We start from the raw sequence: 24,895 nt of genomic DNA, 5'->3' as shown, positions 1-24,895 counted from the left end.
AGTTGCTAGCTAGAGGTTTTGAACCCAGTCCACATCAAACATAATTGAAAAATTTTCAAAATATCCGACAAAATGCTTTCCAACTTAATTTCTCCAACAAAAATTAGATCGATGACCTTTCAAAGTAAAACCCAAAGGATCTAAACACGAAGCTCCACAAATCAAATGCAACAATGCAGTGTATCAATAGATGATCCACCGTCTCCCCACTACATTGGCACGTGCAACACCAACCCAATATTGTATAACCCCTCCTGATAAGGTTCTCAAATGTGGGTATCTTCCCCCATGCTGTTGTCCAAAAAAGAGACTCTAGTCACTCTACAGGACCTTAACCCCCCAAATGCCTTTCCAAGGGAAAAGAACCACTTGAGCCCCTTAGAGCAATATAGAAAGAGCGAAAATTGAATCCATCACTCCTCAGCCTCCATCTCATGGGATTACCACTCTCTCTCTAAATGGGAGACATGCGAATTTATCATGGGATCAAAACAGGTGATCCTCAAATTGAACCTTGTCTCCAATCTATAATTTAAAAAATTAAAAATTAAAAATCCCACAAATTGGGTCCTACTTATAAAAGGAAGTCTAGACCCACAAGTGAATAATGTTAGAATAATTTAGAATAATGATTAAATTCAACCTTTCATAACAACTTTAACTTTTGGGACAAATGGTAGTTTATCAATTATGAAGTTATTTCATTTTCCTTCTTTGATGTAATTTGGGTAACCTATTTAAAGGCCTCAATATTCACTATCATTGACAACTTGGTTGGAAGTTTTCTTCCAGTGCTTGGTGTTGACTTCAAGTAACCTTAGACACTAACTCCTAGATCTATCCCTTTTTCCACCACTTGGTGATGATTCTAAGCAACCTTGGGTGTTGAATTCTAGAATTTTTTCCTCTTTCCAACATTTGATGTTAATTCCAAGGGTTTATCTTTTTTGTTCTTCAGCAAACAAGAGAAGCACCCTTAGTAATATAGCTTTAATCAAAAATTTTGTGTTAAAACTTACATCCTATGACTTGGACATTACAAATGTTCTTGATAAAGCAAAATAACAAAATAAAATCTCAACATTGACAATCAATCAGATACCACTTTGTAAGCTAAACAAAAAAGAGCATTGCTGCGCTTAAATGGATATAGATCAATGTGTTTAGAAAGAAATACATACCTTCCTGTGCTTGTCCGACTAATTTTGTTGGCCCTCTTAAAAGTTGTAGGTTTACCACTATAGTAAAAACCAGTCAAATCCAGTGCCTCACTTGCCACAGCACCCAAAACAGCCAAAACATTGGCAGACTTGCTTTGGAAACAGCAGAAATACAGAATGCTTAGCTCCAATTCAAAAATAATAGAAACTAGACAGAGAAGAAGAAGCAACCTACTTACCTCTTTGCAAACTTGTGAAAGTCCCAGTGAATAAATTTAAGATGATTTTCTTCTGAAAGAATCTGGTTCAGATACCCAACCGCATGTGCAAACTCGCGCCTTAGCATCATTTCTCTTGGCCTCTTTTCAACGGTCTTAATTTGACATTTAAATTAGTTCAAGGAATATCAGACATTAAACTCAGCACTAAATAGTCGGCAATTGAGAAAATAAAAGGCTGAAAGCATATGAAACAATGCTTGTATATATGTGCAATGTAAACATAGTATCCAAATATACACTTATCAATATATATATATTAGGATGAGGTATATATGCATTGGGATCAGGAAAAAAATTCATAATTTGTCACATTAAAATTTCATCGAGAGAAAGCTTTCCATTCTCTCTCCATCATACCAGGTATTTGTCATAGGCATAGACACTACTAGAGAGAGAGAGAGAGAGAGAGAGAGAGAGCTTAATACACGCATCCACATATCATCAAAAATGGTTTCGTCTTTTCATTTTATTTTAATCTTTTTTTTTATATATATATTTTATTTGTAAGTTACATAGGTAGATCTTGAAGACTTGAACCCACAACCTCACTTCACAATCTTGTTCTTACAAAAGGGAAGTAGATTTCATTTAAGCTAGAACTCTTTGGCTCATCAAAATTCAAAAATCTCAAAAATCTTCAAAGGAGTAACATGCTTTAATCATTATAATACATGTATTGTTCTTGGTTTTACTCATTAAAAAGTCACTCTAAATATACATTGTCTACATCAACAAACCTCATTTAATACATTATTTCCTAACAACTTAAGTTTTTAAAACAAGTGGTAATTTATCATGGTATAAGAGTAGGTGGCCCTAAGTTCAAAATCTACCTCCACTCTACCTCTCATTTAAAAATTTAAAAATCCCACATATTGGGCCTCCCTTAATATTAAGCCAATCTAAACCCACACATGAGAGGGGAGTGTTAGAATAATGGCTAAATGATTAAATTCACCATTTCCTAATAGCTTAAGCTTTTGGGACAAATGGAAATTTATCAAAATCCATCAACCGTCATTATACATTAGCTGTAACTTGATGCAAATTCGCAACCACAGCAGGTTGGAAAGAAAGTGATGGGGAGTTTGCCAATCCTTGAATTTGCTATAAACAAATTGATACAAGAAATTTTACAGGGTGAAAAAGTAGCAGATTGCACTAGGTATTAGATCTAACATCAGAAAAAAGAAATAAAGACCCCAATTTGAAATCTTTTTATTTCTCCAGTTTTTTTGTGTGGCCAATATGAAAATAACTCAATAGAATCAATACCACCAACAAAGCCCCATGCACGTGAAGAATCCAATTTCTTGTATTTGAAAACAAGACTTTTTAATTGGAAGACATTAAAAATGCATTTAAAGATAACCTTTATTAAATTAAGAACAATAATTGGATTGCCATATCTCCCTGCCAGGTCTTCAAAATGCAATCTGGTTGCCTCATATGTGGGATCATATCTCTGTACTGAAGTCAAAAAGGAAACACACTTCATTTATTTCATCTTTAATAAAACTTCTATTTCTTATGGAAAAAAAAATAAAAATAAAAATAAATTGCAAAGCTAACAATAAAATAGCGCCCATAAGAATCAACAACAAAAGCAACATACAGATTATATCAGGTTTAGGACTAAATCTTGAAGCTTCTTGCGACCAGAAAAGGGGAATTGAGCCACGCATCTGAACAACAGAACTCATTCTTCCCTTGCGTGACCCAACTTCCTCATCAAGGACAATCTGTTCTGTTTCAACATCATTTGCAACCCTTCCACGATCATTAACTCCCCTTTTCAAGTAACTGCAATTTATGAAAACCATTGGCAAGGATTTAATACAACAGTTTCCTAAATATATACAGACAGAAACAAGTTCTGTGTATTATGGAACTGAATACATAGTTCCTAAAATAAATATTAGTGATTTATATAAAGAAACTCAGCAGAAAAGGAAATGGTTCCTTTTTCTTAACAACTGCAATAAATAAAACTAATGGCATTGTGTTAAGAGAGTTATATTTCTACATCCCTCCCTAGTTCTCAGGACATTCCATCTAATCTATATGTCCTTTTCAGTTGTATCACAAATCAACTACAAGGCGACTCCTTGTTCAATGACACTTTAGTCTGTAATTTGTAAATAAAAAAGAATACAAACAAACAAATGGATTCAGCTTTTTGTTCCTTAATAAGTTATGGGTTTATTGCTTTACATGTACTACTTTATAATTTAGACAAATTCATGTTTGTGGCACCCTGTGCGACATCAAACCATTATGCTTATTAGTTGACTACTTATCAAGTTTATGGAAGTTGAGTCTTATATAGTTTTAAAGGTTTTGTCATAAGCAGTCAACCGTTAAAACAGTTTTTATTTTAATTTGGTTCAATAACTTTAGTCAAAGGTAACTATATTTTACTGTTTTGCACTTCAGTGAGAGACAAAAATTCCCAATTCTTGTGACAAAACTTTTAGGGTATTTAATTAATTATGCTTATTCTGCACTTAGGGTTGTTTTACATGATTATTAAGCCATTAAGTGTCCATTAGGTAACTTGCATTGAGTCCTCGTCCTGGTATTGTAGAGAAAAATATTCTCTATAAGTAAATTTCAACGTACTCAAAGAATTAGATTTTGAGCGTGCAGGCAATATTGTATTCTCTCCTCTTTCTGGCGCATTATCACCAGTCACTAGATACTGTTCACAGCCAAAGAGAAGCCCCCTTGAACATCTCTTTCCTTTCCTCTTCACAACCCAAAACCATGGTCCCCCTCTTATATCCTCTAAGACCCTTCAAAACCAAAGTTTCCTCTAGCAAACAACCAACCAAATTTCCTATCTTACCCGAAATAGCTGCTGCCAAAATTTTCCTGCCAGCAGTTTTTATTTAAAAATAATTTTTTTTGATAAGTAATGAAAAGATTTATAAAAAAACAAGAAACCCAAGTACACCAGGGTGTACTCAAGGAGCAATACAATCAGCCTCTCAAAAAAAAGAAAGAAAGAAAAAGCTCAAACATATCAAAGAAAGAGAAACAGGGAACAGACTGAAAGGCAACACTCCAATCCTTCTTTTTTTTGATAAGTAATAAAAATATATTAAAAAGAAGAGGGGTGTCACCTGAGTATACAGGAAGTATACATCAAGGACAAATACAAATCAAGTGCAAAAAGTACAAAAGTCCATGAAATCATGGACTGAAGAAAAAGAACAAAAGCCTAACACTGTAACCCAATCCAGAAGAGTCTTAAGAAAGAAGAGTTTAAGATCTGAAACTGATCTCTCTAAATCCTCAAAATGCCAGTTATCCTCTCCCTCCAAATGCACCACATTAAACAATGGGGCACAGCCATCCAAATAGCAGAATTCCGATGCCTCCCAAACTTTCTTTGCCAACAAGCCAACAGCTCCACCACTGTTTTCGGCATAACCCAATGAATGCCAAATAGAGTAAACACCATAGACCATAAATCAAAAGCAATAGAGCAATGGATGAGGAGGTGGTCAACTGATTCCCCATTTCTTTTACACATACAACACCAATCCAAAATCAAAATCTGCCAATCCTGTAAAGTACAAAAAAAAAATAATAATAATAACAATAATAATAATAATTTCAAGAATAGACCATTCGCAACCCTCAAAGCTTCTAGTATTCCATTCCCGCCAAAGACACCACATGATGCAGTGTGGCGCAGCCCTCCAAAATGCAATGTTTTTGTGCTTGCCGAAACTACCCTGCCAAGCTGCAAGCATATCAAGAACCCTCTATGGCATAACCCAATGCAAACCAAACAAACAACACACCATAGTCCACAGCTCATAAGCTATGGGATAATGAAGAAGAAGATGTTCCATCAATTCCACACTTCTTTTACACATATAGCACCAATCCAAAACAATAATGCCTCTCCTTCAAAGATTATATGTAGACAAAATCTTCCCTAAGGCAGCAGTCCAAGAAAAGAAGGCCCCTAGGAGGAATATACAAGCACCACACCAATTTCCACAGAAATGCCGTACCATTGGACAAGGATAAAGACTAGTAGTATCCTCATATAACTCAAAACCTCTACGCTTGGCAGGTCTCCAACAAAGTTTATCCGACCCCTCATCCCTCACCGACTTGGAATAGATTAGGTTCCATAAACTTAACCAAAGACTCAAGCTCCCAATCTTGAACCAATCTTGAGAAATGAACGTCCCAATGGGTCACCCCATTAGAGAGTTGCATAAGCTCAGCTAGTGAGGATTCCATATTGAGATAGATATTAAATAACTTTGGGAAAGCCACTTTAAGAGGGCAATCTCCACCCCACATATCATGCCAAAACTTCACTCTAGAACTATCTCCCACATCAAATTGAAGATATAGGGAGAAGGTCAACCATTCCCACCTTATGAATTTCCAAAGACTAACACCATAAGGACCAGCCACAACTGTTGTACACCAACCCCCCATTCGCTCCCATACTTCACCTCTATATCCCTCATCCAAAGTAACTCTCTCTCAGTACCATATCTCCACAATCACTCCTCTAGTAATGCTTAGTTAAATCTTCTCAAATTCCTTCTACCCAACCATCCATTATGGATCGGCTCACAAATTTGGGCCCAATTTACCAGATGAAATTTGGATTCCTTACCAATCCCACTCCATAAAAAATCTCTTTGTAACTTTTTAGTAAATTTAGCCACCTCCACCGAAATAGGAAAGGGAGAAAATAGGAAGGTAAACTAAAGAGAGTACTCTTAACCAAAGTTACGTTAGATAAATATAATTGCTTCCATCCCGCAAACTTTTGCTCCAACTTCTCAATAATTGGATTCCAAATCGTTTTTTTTTTTTTTTTTTTTTTATAATTAAGAAAGAAGTATATTCAAGAAACTACCTCATGAAAACAAAAGGCAAAACAAAGATTACAGAGAAAGAAACAAACAGAAAAAAAGGAAAAGAAACACGAAAACAACAAAGAGCTAATTACAAAGGAGAGAACTAAGAAACAAAGGGAGAGAATCACTAGAGGTGAGTCCCCAAGCCCTAGACCAATCAAAGAGAGAACCACTAAAATAAGCAAGCAACTGGTCATCGGATTTGTCCCTGTCCTCAAAAGTTCGCCAATTTCGCTCCCTCCAAATACACCACATTAGGCACAACGGAGCTAAATTCCAAATGCTAGAAGAGTGCTTTCCCAACCAATTCCACCAACCGAAAAGCGTATCTGCAATCGATCTTGGCAAGACCCAAGAAATCCCAAAAGATCTAAAAACCAAGCTCCACAACTTATAAGCTTTTTCACAATGGAGAAGCAAATGATTCACCGTCTCCCCATTACAACGACACATAATGCACCAGTCAACAAAATCAAAGCCTCTACATCGCAGAATGTCCCCTGTAAGAATCTTCTCCCAAGTTGCCATCCAAACAAAGAAAGAGACGTGCGTAGGAGCCTTAACCTTCCAAATACCTTCCCAAGGAAAGAAAATAGGCAAGGGACTTCGAAGCCTATCGTAGAACGAGAGGATGTTAAAATCCCCTTTCTTCGACAATTTCCATATCATACGGTCTCCTTGCTCAGATTGAGGTAAATTAGAACCCAAGGTATGAAGGAATTCATCCACTTCTCCCATATCCCAATCATTTGGATCCCTAAGTAACAGAACCTTCCAGCTTCTCCAAGTCTCGGTCCCCAACCGTTCGAGAGATGAGGCCACAGATGCCTCTCTATTAGTGGATTCCAAATCGTCTTCTCCTTGAATTTAGCACCCAAGGGAAGTCCCAAGTATCATTGGAGCAATGACTGCCTACAACCCAACAAAGCCACTAATTCTCCCAAGTTGTTCACTTCCCTAACTAGTACCAACTCTGATTTTCCCAAATTGATCTTCAACCTTGATACTGCTTCAAAGGATGAGAGGATATCACGCAAATTTGCTTTCTAACTAGAGTTAGCATCACAGAAAATTAAGGTATTGTTTGCAAACAATAGATGTGACACCATCATTGCAGTGTTGGGGTGGTTCCAATTGAGAAACCTGATAAATGCCCATCATTGACCATTGTATCCAACATTCGACTCAGAGCCTCCACCAAAATGCCAAATAACATCAAGGACAAAGGGCCAACTTGACGGAGCCCTCTAGTGCTCCCAAAGAAGTCAGTAGGGCTGCCATTAATCAATATGGAAAAGCGGATATTGGAAATACAAAACATAATCCACTTCTTCCATCTTTTTGAAAACCCACACCTTTGCAGCATATACATAAGAAAATCCCAACACACGTGATCATAAGCTTTCTCCAGGTCCAATTTACACAACACTGCTAGAACTCCTGTCTTCAACCTACTATCTAAGCACTCGTTTGCAATAAACACCGAATCCAAGATCTGTTTGTTTGTCACATTAGCATTTTGGGACTCCAAAATGATTCCCAACAACACCTTCCTTGGCCTATTGGCCAACACCATAGAATTGATTTTATAAACTCCACCCACTAGGCTAATTGGTCTAAAATATCTCACTTCCATAGCTTCAACTTTTTTTGGAATGAGAGTAAGGAAAGTTGCATTCAAACTCTTCTCGAAAACAGCTTGGGCAAGGAAATTCTGAAATAAGTCCATAATATCCAATTTTAAAATATGCGAACATGTCTGAAAAATAAAATAAAAATAAAAAAATGCCATAGAGAAACCATGCGGTCTTGGAGCATTATCTCCATTAAAACCTTGAAACACACTGAATAACACTTCATCGTTAGGAAATAGCATATCCAACCAAGTTGCTTCCCCTGATATCCTTGAGAACTCCAAATCACCCAACACAAATCTTCGTCTTTCATTTTTAGAATACAACTGTTGATAGAATTGAGAAATGCACAGAGATATAGAATCTGAGTCTGATGTCAACTCTCCCTTTACCAATAAGGTATCTATGGTGTTGAACCTTCAATGAGAATTCGCAATTTGATGAAAAAAATTTAGTATTTCTGTCACCCTCCTTAAGCCAAAGAGCTCTAGATTATTGCCTCCAAAAGAGTTACCTTTTCCAACTCACTTATAAGTCTTTTTCAATTTCTCCTCATCAGATAGAGAACGAATTTCCTCAACAAGATCCAACTCATTAAGGCTCTTCCATAGATTGTATTTCTTCTCCTCCATACTGCCAAATTCTTCCCAATTCCATTTCTTTAGATCATTCTTCAAAGCTCTTAATTTGCTAGCTATTATATAACTAGGAGAAACTTGAAAATGATAGGATTCCCACCAAGAGCTCACCTTCTCCACAAAACTATCTGCCTTCAACCGCATGTTCTCAAATCTGAACAGCCTACCACCTCTCTAAAAATTCCTTCCTTCAAGCATAATCGGGAAATGATCAAAGAGCAGCCTCATCAATGGACATTGATATACATTGAGAAAATTCTTCTCCCAATCAGTCGACAAGAGAAATCTAAACATCCAATCGAGAGTTAGACCATGTGAAAGCACCTCCACAGGTAGATCCAACAAACCATTATCTGCAATGAAATCTAAAAATTCATGCATGGGGTAAAATACTCAGCACTGAGGTGCCCCGATGGAAATCTCACTGCATTAAGTCACCTCCCACACCAAGGCACATTCCACCAACTTCTAATCCCAGACAATTCCTCCCAAAGGTGCCTTCTATCTCTATCTTAATTAGGCCCATATACCCCAATAAATGCCCACTCAAAAATTGTCAACCACATTTTTGAACTTATAGGAAACAGAGAAACAAACTACAGTTTCCTCTATCTTGTCTACAACCCTTCTATCCCACATCACTAGAACACCCCCCCGAAGAACCAACAAAGCCTAAGAATAACCGGTCCAAATGCTGGCAGCCCCATAGAGATCATATCACTCCTGTTGAAATTAAATCCATTTTTGTTTCCTGCAAGAAACTATATCAGCCTACACGTCTTAATCATATTCCTTTTTTTTTTGGATAAGTACGTCTTGATCATATTCCTGATCAAAGCCTTTTATCATTATTGTTCAACCCCCTAACATTCCAAGAAATGATTTTGATATTCATTGATGAACGACTAAGGCCCGTTTCTTATTGACACTTCTTGGCTTGGCAGACCCGTTCTCAAAATTCCAAGAACTCAACAAGTTTTTCAGCTCCTGATTGCCCTCTAATCCCTCCTTCGCCAGTTTTTTCTAAGCACTTTCTTCTAGCATCTGTTGTTTTCTCCTCACCTCTAAGGATAAGAAAAATCCTATAACTTCCTCCTCAAGACCCTCCAAAGAAGTACCACAGTTTTTTTAAGAGCTTTGATCTTCCTAGTAACCCATTGCGACAACTAGACACTATCTCCTTTGGCCTTGTCCTCATCTTCCTTCACAGAAGTCTTCTTCACCACTTCTGGGTTTGCTGTGGCTATTTACCAACATACCAGCTCCCCAGAATAGTCCAACATCTCACCCTCAGATTCCAAATCAACAGATAACTCGTCCCATGTTCCTGCATCCTCACATTCTTCAGCCCAATTTGCAATCTGCCTTCCCCATGAGCACCAAATCCTTACATTGCCCATTTTCTATGGCAACATCTACCTCAATCTCTAAGTCTGAAAGAAAGAAAACAGCTCCTCTTTTTTTCCACCTTATAAGGGGAAAAGGAGTAGGGAGGGAAAAAAAAAAACCTAGCCTGTTGGTTTTATTTCCAAACTTCTCTAATAAATAATTATTCCACAAAATTTATAAAATCTCTTCTACAATCTAAAGCCTAAAACCACAAGATTTAAAAGCATGGAGACCACCATATAATCAATTGTGAGCAAGCTTCCAAATCTATTCTACATCAATAATCCACAACTTATAATGATTTAGCATTAATCCTCCTGGTGGCATGCCCTTCAAGACCCCATGAAAATACAATCCACTCCTACCACTTTTCACAGATGCAAATAAAGCAAAAAGAAAAGAAAAGAAAAAAAAAAAAAAAAAAACCTTTGAACAAGCAGAACTGCAGACACTGAGATTATAATAATAACAACTGCCTTAGAAGTGCCAGAACAAACACAAAATCTTGAAAAGAAAAAATTATACAAAAGGATGCTGCTAAACAGAAGAGTTGAGAAGCCAGAGAACTTAAACTAATTATTCTACATCTAAAGATAGCTAGAGAGAGAGAGAGAGAGAATCCAGATTTTTTCAAGAAAAACCTAAAAATTAGATACACAGGACAGGATCAATGAGTTTGTCAAAAAAATAGAAGCTCCAAAAACCAAGATTTTTGAAAAGGGAAACAGAAGATCATATCAGGGTAAATATGAGAGAGAGAGAGAATTAAAATAGGAAATGGAAAAAAAATGAATTAAAGATCCATTTGCAAAAACATAAGAAACAAACCAACACATCCTGAAATGAGGGGATAAAAGGTGAAAAGAAAGGTTCTCTGTAAAAAACTTATGTAAAGGGAGAGAAAATCTCCAGTTACAGTTTTGCCAAACTTTGAAAGAAGGAATCCAATGTGAAGACAGAAAGCAAGGTAGAGAGAGAATGTCTAACCTGGTTTGTTGCTCCTCCTCCTTCAGTCCTTCCCTGAACAAACCACAAGAGATAAACACCTATGGGGGGGGCAAAGCTTATATAAACTATTTATTGGATCCCATAATTTGTGGATTACACACGCACCCACATGCATATACTCACACACACACACACACACACACACACACTATAAAAAGGAAACGAATATTTAAGCAAACACCCAAAAAAGTAATGCCAAGTGAGACCTATCAAAGTAAGTAGGTGCTCCAACATCCACAAAACTGCCTGCATTAACTCTATTTTGCAGTTCACCCCCTTAACTTTCAACAGTATTAGTTGCCTATACCATTGATGCTCCTAGAGTCATCAAAACTAACCAACCTCACATAAAGAAATCACATCGGAGGAACAAATTTTAAGCCATTCAACTGCATTTTATTTAGTCTAGAGCACTAGTTGGTCCTTAGAAATTTCAATTGGGTCTTCCAAGTTTCAACATGTGCAATTAGAACCCTTCGATTTTTTAAAGTATGTTCATAGGTGCTACTGTTAATGCAGAATTTAATGATGTAGCATGTTTTCTGCCAACTTGACCAATAAATAGATGATATGGCATGCACATGACTAGCATGTGCACTTTGAGAATCTTAAGTTGCTTCAGATGTTTTTCCAGAGGCTAATAATAATCCATATTTTTTTATTATATTCTATTTTTCAGCATTTGATTTCTTATTTACAGGGTCAATTTTAATTTAACTCAACATCAACACAGTAGTTCCAACCTTTAACTCAACCACAGTAATAAATTTTTTTTTTTTTCTTTTATCTCAACTTGATTAGATACTCACAAATTGAAAAAGATAACTGCATGGGTGCAAAAGTCATATATATCCAGAAATAGTCAATACAACAAGAAAATTAAAAACCAATTGTGGATGGACAAATCAAACCATACTATATGGAAAAGGCAAAAAAATTTCAGAAGTCCAGGACCTAGAAGTTAGAAAACTAATCTTAGTAATCATTTTTTTTTTCTAACTAAATTTTTTAAATACAATTTCATTTGCTTGTTAAGTAAAAGAATAAGATGAACCAAAGAAAATTTAAGATATTCAACCATACCGTGTCCCTGCAAAATGTCGAGAGCGTCTTGAAACCAGAGAAACACTGAAGTCCCTCCCAAAAATTGATAGCCTTGTCTGCCACCATCACGTTTAATAAAATTGATTGAGGTACTAAATACATGTTGTTCCCAATGAAATTGAATTAGAAGACAATAAGATCATGCAATGCGCTATGAGTTGAATTCTAGGGAAAAGAAGAGGGGCGCGGGGGGGGGGGGGGGGGGGGGGGGGTACATATTGTGGTGAACAGACACGATCACCTTTGAATATTCTGCTTCCATAAAATAAAATTTCAAGAGGCATTTACAATGGAAGGATATAGCATACCAAGTCACCCATTATTAGTAAAAAGAATAAAGACTACAATATAGAAATGATAATTAAATCATAATAATCAACAAACTATGTTGCATACTACATGCTATGTACAAGACTGAAACATTGTGTCACATACTAACAATGCTAAATTATTTTCTAGTATTGCTATCTATACATAGATTTGGCCATCACTAAAATAATTGCACCATTACTCCCTCAATTGATCTCAGTCACGCAGAATCAAAGTTTAAAATAAATTGTCATTGCTGTGAAGCCTTGCAATTTGTAATTCAGCAGTAGATTCAACATGGCAATCTTGATTTTAAGTTTTTGGAGCCAAAGAGAATTTTATATTTAACATTGTTGGATTTGTATTTATATACAAAAATTCCTTTAGTTTTGTATGTTTTGATAAGTAATAAAACACATTTAGAGTGCAAAAATGGTGCACCACTTAAATATACGGGAAGTATAAAAGAGTAAAAAAAAAAATTATTAACATCGAAAGTGTACTAACTCTAAAAACTCCAACAAATTGGAGAAAGAAAAATAATGCATTACCTCAATCCATCCAAATAACGTATTTTTATATTAGTAAAGTCATTTTTTTTTAAACAAGATTTTACAAAGAGTACAATGGGGACCAATGGAGTATACCAGCTCTACACCCATGAAAGCCCCTATAAAATAAAAAATACAATGAATTTATTTAACTCCATCCAAATAACCTAAGAAACATATGCTTTATCTCTACAATTGTAGTTTCACAACCCTCAAATATACAAAGATTTTGCTTTTGCCAAATACACCACATACAAAAAAAAGGGTTTAACACTCCAAATCATAACTATTCTAAGTCTCCCCAAACAGCCTCTCCAGCAAGCTAACAACTCCAGCACCTAGCAAGGCATGACCCATGTTAACCCCAAAGAGAGAACAGATGACCACAATTATCTTGCTATAGAACAGTGAAGAAGATTTTTGGACAAGTAATAAAGTTTTATTGATTTCAAAAAATAGAGTCACCCAAGTATACAGGGAGTATACGACTAGGGACCATACAATTAATCATGCAAATTACATAAATTTATCAAGTCGCTAACCAAATAATCGTAATAATCATATTTTTGATGATTTGGGACATTCGGAGGCGCAGCTCAAAGAATTGTTTGCTGGGACTTTGTTTGACTGGTCTCGTGCTTGGGGAATCACTTCTAGTGATTCCATTCCATTTTTCTAGATTCTTTATTTTTGTATATATTCTCTTTTTTTGTTGTTTTCCTATACATATTTTTTAGGCTACTTCATTCTTTTCGAATGAAGTAGCACTTTCATTTCATATAACTTTTTCTTACTTGTCAAAAAAATAAACTAACCAAACATAGGGATTGACTATGTAATAATTTTAGATCAGGCAGACTTCTCTCTATATCTTCAAAGCTCTGGTTGTTCCTCTCCCTCTAAAAGCACCACATCAGGCAGTGCGGGGCAGCCATCCATATATAACCATTCCTATGATGCCCATATTGTCCTTGCCAGCAAGCTAGTAACTCAACAACAGACTTTCACATCACCCAACAAACCCAACACCAAAAGCCACAAAACCATAGCAATAGGATAGTGTATTAATAGGTGGTCTACTAACTCCCCATTACATTCGCACATGACACCAATCCAGAGTCCATACATTCCTCCTCTTTAAATTGTCACTTGTCAAAATTTTCCTTAAGGCTACAGTCCAAACAAAGAAAGCAACTCTAGACTGATCGCTAGTAATGGTATGCAGCAATACCCGATAGAAACCAAATAGCATGCAGCAAGACTCAGTAGAAACCACTAACCTTAAAACCCTTTTTTCTTATCTGGTTATTTGTTCCCAGTGCATCTTATGATCCTCCCCACTCCCCCTCATTGACGCACCATAAATAGTGAAGAAAATTGACAAGTTCAACACTGTTTTAGCACATACAACACCAATATACTAACCCTAAAACTCTTTTTTTATCTGGTTGATGGTTCCCAACACATCTTATCCTCACCACTCCCCCTCACTGACACACCATAAATAGTGAAGAAGATCGACAGTCTCAACACTGTTTTAGCACATACAACACCAATCTACTATTACCTTGTTCCACTGCCTTAAATTGCAAAACATCAAAATTTTACCCAAATTTGCAGCCCAGGTGGAGAATGCAACTCCAAGTGGTACTTTCACCTCTGAGATACTACATCAAGGAAATAATAAATTTACTTCTCCTTTCCTTAACATTGTGAACTACATATTTTTAGAAAGGAAACATACCATCACGTCTTTTGCATCCTCCAAACTTTAACTGAAAACAACAAGTCTAGAAATAGAACCAAAGACTCCCCCCAGATATGTAATTCCCTCTACCTGCTGTCTCCAACAATCTTCTAAGTACCTCCATAAAAATTATGAACAACTGAGGAAATAGAGGGTCTCCGGTCTCCCTATCTCAACCCCCCGTGAGCTTTGAAAAAAGACACTCGGGCTGCCATTCACAAGTACTGAAAAACGAACTGCCATTCACAAGTATAGGAAAACAAACAGTGGAAATACACGAAAAATTCCACTTCCTCCATCTGGGGCCAAATATATATCGCTGAAGTATGTATAACAAGAAATTCCAATGCATGTGATTGTATGCTTTCTCCATATCTAACTTGATATGGTAGTGTGTGAGGTGATTGGTGTCCTCACCGGGTTAGAGGAATGTATGGGGTTAGTCTTAAGACCATAAGGGCAGGATGGGATCAGTCTGTTCATTTCATTAGCTACAAGTTGGGGGATGGAACTCAAATAAAGTTTTGGCATGATTCTTGGTGTTGAGCGCAACCGCTACAAGAGAGGTTCCTGAGTAAAATAGCAAGGGGTGTGGAAGCTTTGGTGGCAGACGACTTCATTTTCAAAGGGAAGACACACCATTGGGATATCAATTTCACAAGTACGATACATGATTGGGAGCTAGAATCAGTGGCAAACTTCATGGATCTCGTTAATTCAAGTGTGATCAATCAGAGTGGCATGGATGAAATTTGTTGGAATCCCTCTCCTAGGAGTATGTTAGAAGTAAAATCTTATTGTAGATTGCTTCACTCTTCCACTCGGTTATCTTTTCCTTGGAAAAGCTTGTGGAGACCAAAAGTCTAGGCTTTTTTCTGTTAGACAGAGGCTATGGGAAAAATTATAACTGTTGATGACTTAAGGAAACGAAGGATCCTTGTTATTGATTGGTGTTGTATGTGCAAATTAGCATGAGAAACTATAAACCATTTTGCTTCTTCATTTCCCTGATGCTTATGAGCTATGGAGTATATTTTCGCATTGTTCGGAGTTGTGTGGGTCATGCCAGAAAGGGTGGAGGATCTCCTTAATAGTTGGAACCAAAGGCTGGGTGAAACTAGAAGTCAAACGATTTTGAGCATGATTCCCCATTGTCTCATGTGGTGCCTATGGTGTGAGATGCATGGACTTTCGAGGGATGGGTGAAATCAGTGCATGATTTTTAAGCTTATTCATCTCAAACCTTTATTTGAGTGGATGAATGCTTCCTCTCTATTTTCCTTTGATAATATCTTTGAGATTCTTGATACTTGTTCGTTTGGTTCTTAGACTGTTGTAATCTATGTACACGTCCTGTGTAAATGCTCTACTTTTTGAATTTTTAAAAAAAGCTTTCTTACTTATAAAAGGAAAAACATAATATATATATATATATATATAATTTGTACAATACCCCAAGAATGACGGATCTTATGCGACTATCGATACACTCATTGGCAATCAACACTAAATCCAAAATCTGTCTCCCTCTAACACATGCATTTTGGGGTTCTGACACCACCTTATCTAAATTCAATTTCAACTGATTTGCTAAAACTTTTTCTAGGATCTTATATATATGAATTCTTTCAAAGTTTAAAAGAGATAATGGGTTTCTAGATGCAAAAATATCATTATTAGACAAACTAGTGACAAGTTGAAGCGGTTGAATGTGACTTTGAATACAATTTCAAGATTTAGACATAACCAGTTGAAAGGGCTAGATAACATATATTTAGCTAGAAAGAAGCAAATGCGTGACGTATGTCTAAACTAGATCCAAATGAAAATATTGGGCCTTATGTGTAAACAACAAGGATGGCATACAAATATCACATTCACATGAGATGAGATACAAAACCATTAAAATAACAAAACAATCATCACATACCTGCTTAAAATCCCCATGAACTAAAGCTATCGTCCAGATAGTGTTATTGCATCTTGATCTAATTGCTTCTGTTAGATGAGCATTCCACACAAATATGTTGTCATATGGCATCCCTTGCTCACCCATAAAATGCACATTTTTTTGCAAACTTTGCATGATGGGATAGGTGTAGCTATAGAAAAAATCTTTGGTCAGTTCAACACTGGATAAAAGCTTCTTGTACCTGCATTCAAATGATGAAACAGTAAAAATTAATTTTTATTAAAATTCTTTTAAAAAAAAAAAAAAAAAATAAAAAAAAAAAAAAAAAACCCATTAGCAAAAAGTAGTTATTCACAGAATGAAATAAGACTCTTTCAAAAAAAGGATAGTCATTGTTGTCCATTGATTAACAACAACATAGACAAAGCCAATTCAGTAGGTCTGAATTACCCAAATACAAACACCTAAATTCACAGTTGCAGGGTCAATTTCATTTGCAAACTATACTGGTGGACTAAGTAACAAAAACCCATTTCAATCAGAAGGAAAAAAAAGAAGAGAGTTTACCTTAGCTCAGTTTTAGAATGTGCCAGATCAGTTTGAACTGAGACATGAGGAATTGTGATTAACTGGCTCTCATCAATGCTATAAATGGCGTGACCACAAATACTCCCAATTTGGCGACGCTTAGTGACGAGAATCAGATAATAAGACTCCAGAAATTTGATGCAACCTATCAAATATTAAAAATAGTCGCCTCATTGCACAAATAGTAAAATTAAAAAAAAAAAAAAAAAAAAAACAGTTGGTAAATAAAATAAAATTACCGGCAATACCGTAGACCTTAGCGACAGGGGTGAGGCCGCCGGTGGCACGATTGCCCTCATCGATACGCTGGAGCAAGTTTTTGATTTCTTTGGGGGAATAGAGCACTGGGTCTTCACTTATGTTGAGATCAGAGGGCTCACTACGGTCGATCTTCAAGACGCGGAATACCCTCTTGTTCCGATCGCTTCCGATGAGGTAAAATCTCTGACGGGTTTCGTAGAGTTTGAATTTCTCGAGAGAGTAGGAGGAGGAGTTGTTGTTGTTGTGGTTGTTGTGGTTGGGATCCAGTTCAGAAGGATGCACTTTGGCGGAGAAGGAGAAGGAGGAGGAGGAGGAGGATGATGATGCCTGCACATTCGATTTCTCGGATTTCGCTGCCATGCAAATGCAATTTTCGGTGAATTAGGAATTACAAGGCTGCAGGACTGGACATGTGAATGTGATGGGATGGAACTTTCTCTTTCTGCTGCTCTGCTCACACAAGGAACTGAACACATCCCCCTGTTTGGGTAACTTTTTCTATCAAGCTTCTGTCCGAAAGCTTTTCTTTCTTTTCTCGTCGTTTTCTTTTCTTCTCCTTTTTTATTTATTTTTATTCTTTTAATCTAAAATGCAAATAATATATATAGTTTCAAAAGTTCTAAAACCTAAATTTTTAAATTTAAATTTAAATTTTTGGGTTTGATTGGGCTTTAACTTAACCAGATTTTAAATATATAAGCTTTGATTAGAAATTAACATAATTGGAAATAAATTTTAATAGGTAAAAGTCTTAAACTTCATTTTGTAGGTTCCGAGTATTTTTACAGTTTTTGAGGTTTGATAGATATTTTAATAATTTTTGAGATTTATTTTGGTAATTTTGATGGTTTTAGGGATATTTTGGTTGTTATGGATTATTTTGGTCATTTTTGTAGTTTTGAAAGCATTTTAAGAAGTTCTATAGAATCACCACGCACGTTTAATGTGATGGTAACTCCACAAGTATAAGTGTTTATGGGGTGTAAAGGATAAGGGCCGAGATTCAAGTCTTCAAAAGGGAGTTTCACACACATATACTGTTAAATTATTCTAGAGTAAAATTTCTATCTTGTATAAAAAAATATAAAAAATAATAATAATAAAAAAAGAAAAAAAAAAAAAAGAGAAAGTTCTATAGAAATTTAGGTTAGTTTCCTAGTGGAATATTTTAGCCATTTTGGTGAATTTAAGGGTATTTTTGTTAGTTTGGTGGTTCTAGGGTGCATTTTGGTCATTTTGGACATGCCAATAGTATTTTGGTTATTTACAATTTATAGTTTTGGAGGTTTCAAAAGGTTTTTTTTTTTTTTTTTTTAAGATTTTCTCAACAAAAAAGAGAGAGGGGTTTTTTAGATGTTGAGAGGTTTTAGAGGTATTTTCGCAATTTTGGTGGTTTCAAAAGTATTTTGATCATTTTAGAGATTGTAGTGGTGTTTTGATAATTTTAGAGGTGTTTGGTGTAGTCAGACTTTTGTTTGAAGATGGAACATTGAAAATGTTTACAAAAAAATTTTTACACCAAAGAAAACGTATCTAGTTTAATTGTCTCAAGTATCACAAAATTGAATATGAAATGGGTTTTCAAAGGTTCAACAAAACCCATTCTTTTAGAACCTAATCATATGAATTGTGACAGCGTGGTGGATAGGAACTTGATGGTGGTTCCTCTGAAAATATAGTGTATTTTGCTTCCTATTTTCTATGGGACCCATTAGTGAAAATCTTGTTTGGATTTGTTTTTTGTTTTCATTTTCGTTTTCAATACCAAAAAAAAAAAAAATGAGAATGAAAACATAATATATATATATATATATATCATTTATAAATTAAAAAAAAAAACTTTTTGGCATTTTTATTTTCAACAAAATGAGTCCAGTGACATTTTCGTAAAAATATTGAAGATTGTGTGTGTTGTTGTTTCCATCTATGTGGCTTCTTGCACATACATTTTACTTGTTTGTTTTTCGAATGTTTTACTATTATTATATATTGAGTAATTATTCAATATTCTAATTGTACAACAATATTATACTTTCTCATCTCACATCATAGTGAGATCTACCATTCATATGAGAGGAAGAAGTATCATGTCCTTATACTTTGATAGCATTTAATTATTTTCCATGCTACATCAACATGATGTAAGATGTGTATGCAAACAATTGATGGAATATGGATAAAAATGCTTGATCATATCCTTTTAAAAGGGATCAAAATTCAAGATTGAATCTATCCCAAATTAGTAAAAGGACTATCATGCTATGTTTGGTTGAGGTGAAAAAGGGAAATGATAGAAAAGGGGAAAGAGAAAATAGGTGTTTTCCATTGATTGGTGGAGGTGAGAGAAATTGATGGGATGAAAAATGGGTGGGTGATTTTCCACCCATGCCAACAAAATATAATCTTTCCCAGGGTGGAGCTAGGAATTTATGTTTGGGGGAGGCCGAGGTAAAACTATTATATTAATTTGTAATTCAGGAAAACTTCAAACTACAATATACATATGCGTCTTCGTGCATTAGTTTTGTTTTGTTAGTGTAATTCTTATTAGCAATTAAAATATCAAACTAAATGATCAAGTGGAAGGGTATATGTGGGTTCTAGTTAACTCAACTGATAAAGTTTTTTGTCGTTGAATAAGAGATCTAGAGTTTGATCCTTATCTACACAAAAAAACCAATTAGTATTTTGGTCTAGTAATAAAGAGCAATAATTATGAGCAGACATTATAGGTTGAAACTATCTCTCAAAAATGAAAGAACATATTGTAGAGTTTTGGGAAAGGTAAAAACTTAAATACGGAACATTTTTAAGTGTAGTATATTACGTTTCCTAATGAAACTCAACCACTTATTTATCATGACCAATAAAACACAAACATTATTTTCATTTTCAAGAACCTATTGTGTTTAATATAGTTGAGCTTAAATGGGGAATTTAATAAACTATATGTAAGTTTTATCCTTTTAGAAAAAAAGAATGAATCTTTTTTTTTTTTCTAGAAAAAATTATGAATCTTCTAAATAGAACTAAAACTAAAAGTGAGAAGAAGTTAATAAAAAGACATGAGATATGGCTAAAGTGTTAAGAGAAGGAATAGAAAAAGACAAATGGTGAACAATTAGGGGGCCGTTTGGTAACGTTGTTTTAGTAATATTGTTTGTATTTTTTGGAAATACCTATGGATGAAAAAGTGTGTAAAAATACGTATAATATTGTTTAAACGATGAAAACTGTTGTTCAAAACCCCTAACCAAACAACCCCTAGAATTTTGAGGATCCAAATTTGGTTGATGTGGTGGAGGAATTTGATGATCCACTTTTCTATCATTCATAATATATATATATATATATATATATAAATACAAATGATGAAAAACAAAAATGTATTTTATTCGCCCAACCAAATATGTCTTAAATATAAAGCTTTTCTTTTTATCCACCCCGAAAATAAAAAGATTTCATTAATGTAAAATTGTAAACCAATGAACATCCCATTCCATTTTAGGCAACAAATATTTGTGTCCTTATGAGTGCGAGAAAAAGTAGTGGCTCTCATTTTAGCTTATAGGATCAACGGGTGTGTGTCACGAGATTCACATTATTCACACGTGTGAACTTCAACTTCCAAGGAAAAGAAGCCAACTCACGTTGATAATTGTTTAAAGGTCAGGCAACTGGAAACTGTTCACACAAAACTCTCATTAATATCCATTAGAAATAGCAACAAATTCTTAAAATTAATTATATGGCTGAGCTCTCTCTGTGTTGCAATAGCTTGACTCCTCCGCCACTACCAACATTTCAGCATCCTCATCAATTTAGTCCAAGGATACCGATCGTCATAGGTGGCAATGGCATAGAACTCAGACGTGGAACAACAACAACTACAGCTTTCGCTGCAAAATCTGGTGGTTTCTCACTTAATTCGGTAAACTCTCTTTTATTTTATAGCTCTACTTTACGTCATATTTTCTTCTAAACTACGTTTGTTTCATGACATTTATTACTTTTGAAGATGAGCCTACTAGTCTGTTTTGGTTAGTTAAACTGTCAAATAAGAGATATATGGTTTAAGCCTCCCTTAAACCAATATATATATATATATATATATTGTAAAAATACGTGTGGACGAAAAAGTGCTGTGAAAATATGCGTTTTGTAGATTAAACAACGAAAATTGTGGTTCAAACAACATTACCAAACACTCCCTTGGTGTCTTGAGACGATGATAAAGAAAAATCATTATAAGGGAACGATTGAAATTCTATCACAACTTAAAAAAAAAAAAAAAATTTTTGAGCCACCTATGATCAGCAAAATTAGTATGTATTAGAATTAAATCACTGCCACTTATGTGGCTTCTTCTTTGAATATATATGTACTGTCATGTGTTTCACTCTTGATTTACAATAAATTAGATGAACCACTCTCTCAAAAAAATTAAATGAACTGGACTTTTATTTTATATTTTTAAATGCTTTCATTACCGGAGTTAGAATTAAATTCAAATAGTTGGCTGTATTGAATTTAATTTTCCTTGAAAAAGAAAACTAAGGTTGCGTTTAAGCTTATGCACCTTCTTTTACTAGTTAGCTTATTTTTGTTACTATTCAGCTTATTTTTATTATTATTCACGAGTTCTATTATACTATTTCAGTTAACTTTTAGCTTTATTTACAGTATTTTTAGCAAAATATTTACAGTTTCAGCTAAAAAACTGGTCCCAAATAGACCCTAACTATGTTTTTTTATCGCGTCAATATAATCATATGTTTGAATTTAATTGGAGAACCTAATGCAGAACTTAAGTTTTACGTTATTGATTAAATGATTATATTTATTGTTTCCTAACATTCCCAATCAGCGATTTATCATGATATCAAAGCAATAGAACTTGGGTTTGACCTAAGTTTAGTTCAAGAGAGTGTTAGAATATTGATTAAGTTTTTGGCACAGTTGGTAATATATCGACATAAGCTTGAATGTACTCAATACCGGACTTATTAATTAATTTATTAGCCTAATTAACCTAAAATTGTATGTAGAGCACTCTAAAAGCATACTCAATTTTGACTAGCATGTGATAGTTTCGATATTGCTTTGTTGTGGGTATGAATAGGGATTAGGGAAGCGCCATATATCTGCATGAAAGGGGAAGAACATAAGATGGATGGTCAGGTCACCATTTTATGAGAAAGAAAGAACTAGCAAAATTTTTAGGAAGCTTGATTTACTGGATTATAAATTTATATGAACACAAAGAAACATGAAGGACCTTCAAATGATTCTCCATTGCTTTTAGTGGTATAATGCATATTTAGACTTAGATTTACATTCATTTTTATAATTGTCTGCAGATCTTGAAAAGTTGTGAAACATGTGGAGGAAAAGGTGCTCTAGAGTGCTCAGGATGCAAGGTAATTCATTTATAATGGGTTTTATATGCATATTTCTTTTCTTTTCTTCTTCTTCTTTTTTTAATTATTTTTTTAAAGTCCTTCGTACAAGTTAACTTGTTAGTTGTTGCTATTATAATTATTATTATTTTTTTCTCGGAGTGGGGGGGGGGGGGGGGGTTGTTCATTTTAGGACCAGGCCACAAGACACAAGATCTAGCTAATTCAGATACTTCCAACTAACCATTAGGGACTAAAAGGCCCTTTTCTGTTGTGCGGAATTATTAAGGGTCTGTTTGAATTGAGGGGAGGGAGGAAGAGTGAAAGATAATAGAGTAGAGTTAGTTAAAAATAGACTAATTTTGTTCCAATTCTTATCTACTCTACTTTCCTTCCCTCTCCCTCGATCTTAACGGACCATAAGAATTGGTGATCCAATAAGTTGGCTCATGCTATATATATAGGTGATGGTACAAGATGTCTTCACAAAAAGGTGGACAAAACTGGCACTTTGTGGACCTTGTGTTGGATTTCTTTTTTGTTGGATAACATTGCATGTAACTTTACCAAACAAAGAAAGTGATTGAACCCATGGCAGGTTAGGGCTTTTCTGTTTTGCCTTGCAATTTCCCAAATCCAATGGCCCATCTTTGATATCAATTCAGAATCTGTTTTGTCACTTTTGTCTTTAATTCTTCTGGACGTGGTTACTACATTTTCTAGAGCATCATTCTTAATCTAAGCAATTGAACTAAAGAGTAGTATTGTTGTCATTTTAAATCTTCATGTTAAATCTTTGATTAATATTGCTTTTCCATTAATGCAGTTTATTTTAAGATGAATTACTTTTTTTTTTCTTCCTTTTTCACTCATCCGTTGTTGCAATGTCGTGAAACTAACGCCTTTTTCATCTTTCATTAGGGCACAGGAAGAAACAAAAAGAATGGAAATATTTTTGAGCGCTGGAAGTAAGTTCATTACTATTTTTAAAAATCACTTTGCTTAATTTGAAGAATATGTAATTTATAACTTTCCTGGTCTAAATAATTTCTATTTTTTTAATGTGCATTTGCATAGATGTTTTGATTGCCAAGGATTCGGGCTAAAGAGTTGCCCTAGCTGCGGGCAGGGTGGGCTGACACCAGAGCAAAGAGGGGAGAGATAATAATGCTTAAGAACTTTGTAGTTATTTGAAAGGATGGAAAAACGCAAAAAAAGGCATAAACTCCTTGTATACTGAAAACTGTTAGCACGCACATTGAATTTGTATATTGAACTTCATGATTTGAAACTCTAAAAGCTAAGCTTTGTCTGTTTGATGAGACTTTGGTACCAACTAAGACAAGTACCTAAACTAGTTTTCCTTGAGGAACCATAACGGAAAGAGTTGATGCCATGAGTTGTCTGATTCTCTGTATGTCTATGCTTCCATGATCACATGTTTTATCTGCTTTCCCTTGCTTGTCTCACATGACATGTAGTAACCTAACTCCAGACTTAGTTTGGTAAAAAGGCCTTTTATGGAGTCCTATTTTGGTTCTTGGACCTATAACCAGGTGGCAACTCATTCGTCTCTTTTTAAGAGACTCTGCGTACTTCCAAGCTCGTGTCAACTTTGAGTCTAAAACTGTTTTAAGGGAGATTGAGTACTGCGTATCTTGCCTTTGCGAAAAGGAACCGACATGTCGACGTGTCCTAAAAGAGAGTATGAATCACGGAAATTACAATTATCAACGACGTCAAGGCCTTAGCGGCCTCTTTCCATGAGGTCAGGTTATGTCATGTACGTTGTTAGGAGAACTTGGTAGCCTACTAGCTCGCTAGACGAGCTCTTCTCTCTGATCCTATTCTTATCTGGATGGAGGTTGTTCCTTTAGACATCCAAGTTGTTTAAAATAACAATGTTAGCCAAAATCTTAAAAAAAAAAAAGAAAAAAGTTTCTGTTTGGTATCTAAAAAAAAAAAAAATAGAGGTCATATATACCATTTAAATTATTCCCTTGTTATGATGTGTTG

The 24,895-nt window shown here is 35.1% G+C and overlaps 2 protein-coding genes across 3 annotated transcripts in view; one reads left to right on the top strand and one right to left on the bottom strand.

Annotated features, from left to right (window-relative positions):
- Positions 1–18,006, bottom strand: part of LOC126713111 (phosphatidylinositol-3-phosphatase SAC1) — a 39,278-nt gene extending 21,272 nt beyond the window's left edge. The window contains exons 1-9 of one of the 2 annotated variants that reach the window (XM_050412757.1): positions 17,459–18,006; positions 17,199–17,364; positions 16,650–16,872; positions 12,092–12,168; positions 10,988–11,020; positions 3,057–3,244; positions 2,814–2,911; positions 1,400–1,533; positions 1,182–1,313 (exon numbers count right to left, since the gene is read on the bottom strand). In XM_050412757.1, coding sequence (XP_050268714.1) covers positions 1,182–1,313; positions 1,400–1,533; positions 2,814–2,911; positions 3,057–3,244; positions 10,988–11,020; positions 12,092–12,168; positions 16,650–16,872; positions 17,199–17,364; positions 17,459–17,840 — 1,433 coding nt within the window. In that variant the 5' untranslated portion in view covers positions 17,841–18,006. The remainder of the gene's footprint in view (positions 1–1,181; positions 1,314–1,399; positions 1,534–2,813; positions 2,912–3,056; positions 3,245–10,987; positions 11,021–12,091; positions 12,169–16,649; positions 16,873–17,198; positions 17,365–17,458) is intronic. The other variant, XM_050412758.1, reaches the window with a different exon arrangement.
- Positions 18,007–21,163: 3,157 nt separating this feature from the next.
- LOC126713112 (protein PHOTOSYSTEM I ASSEMBLY 2, chloroplastic) lies at positions 21,164–24,275 on the top strand. Its single transcript, XM_050412759.1, has 4 exons — positions 21,164–21,411; positions 22,841–22,900; positions 23,801–23,847; positions 23,957–24,275. The coding sequence occupies exons 1-4, from the start codon at positions 21,229–21,231 to the stop codon at positions 24,042–24,044; spliced, it is 378 nt and encodes a 125-aa protein (XP_050268716.1). The 5' UTR covers positions 21,164–21,228; the 3' UTR covers positions 24,045–24,275.
- Positions 24,276–24,895: the final 620 nt, after the last annotated feature.

The sequence above is a fragment of the Quercus robur genome, chromosome 2 (genome assembly GCF_932294415.1).
Source record: "Quercus robur chromosome 2, dhQueRobu3.1, whole genome shotgun sequence".
NCBI lineage: Eukaryota > Viridiplantae > Streptophyta > Magnoliopsida > Fagales > Fagaceae > Quercus > Quercus robur.
This window is presented reverse-complemented; position numbering and strand designations above follow the sequence as displayed.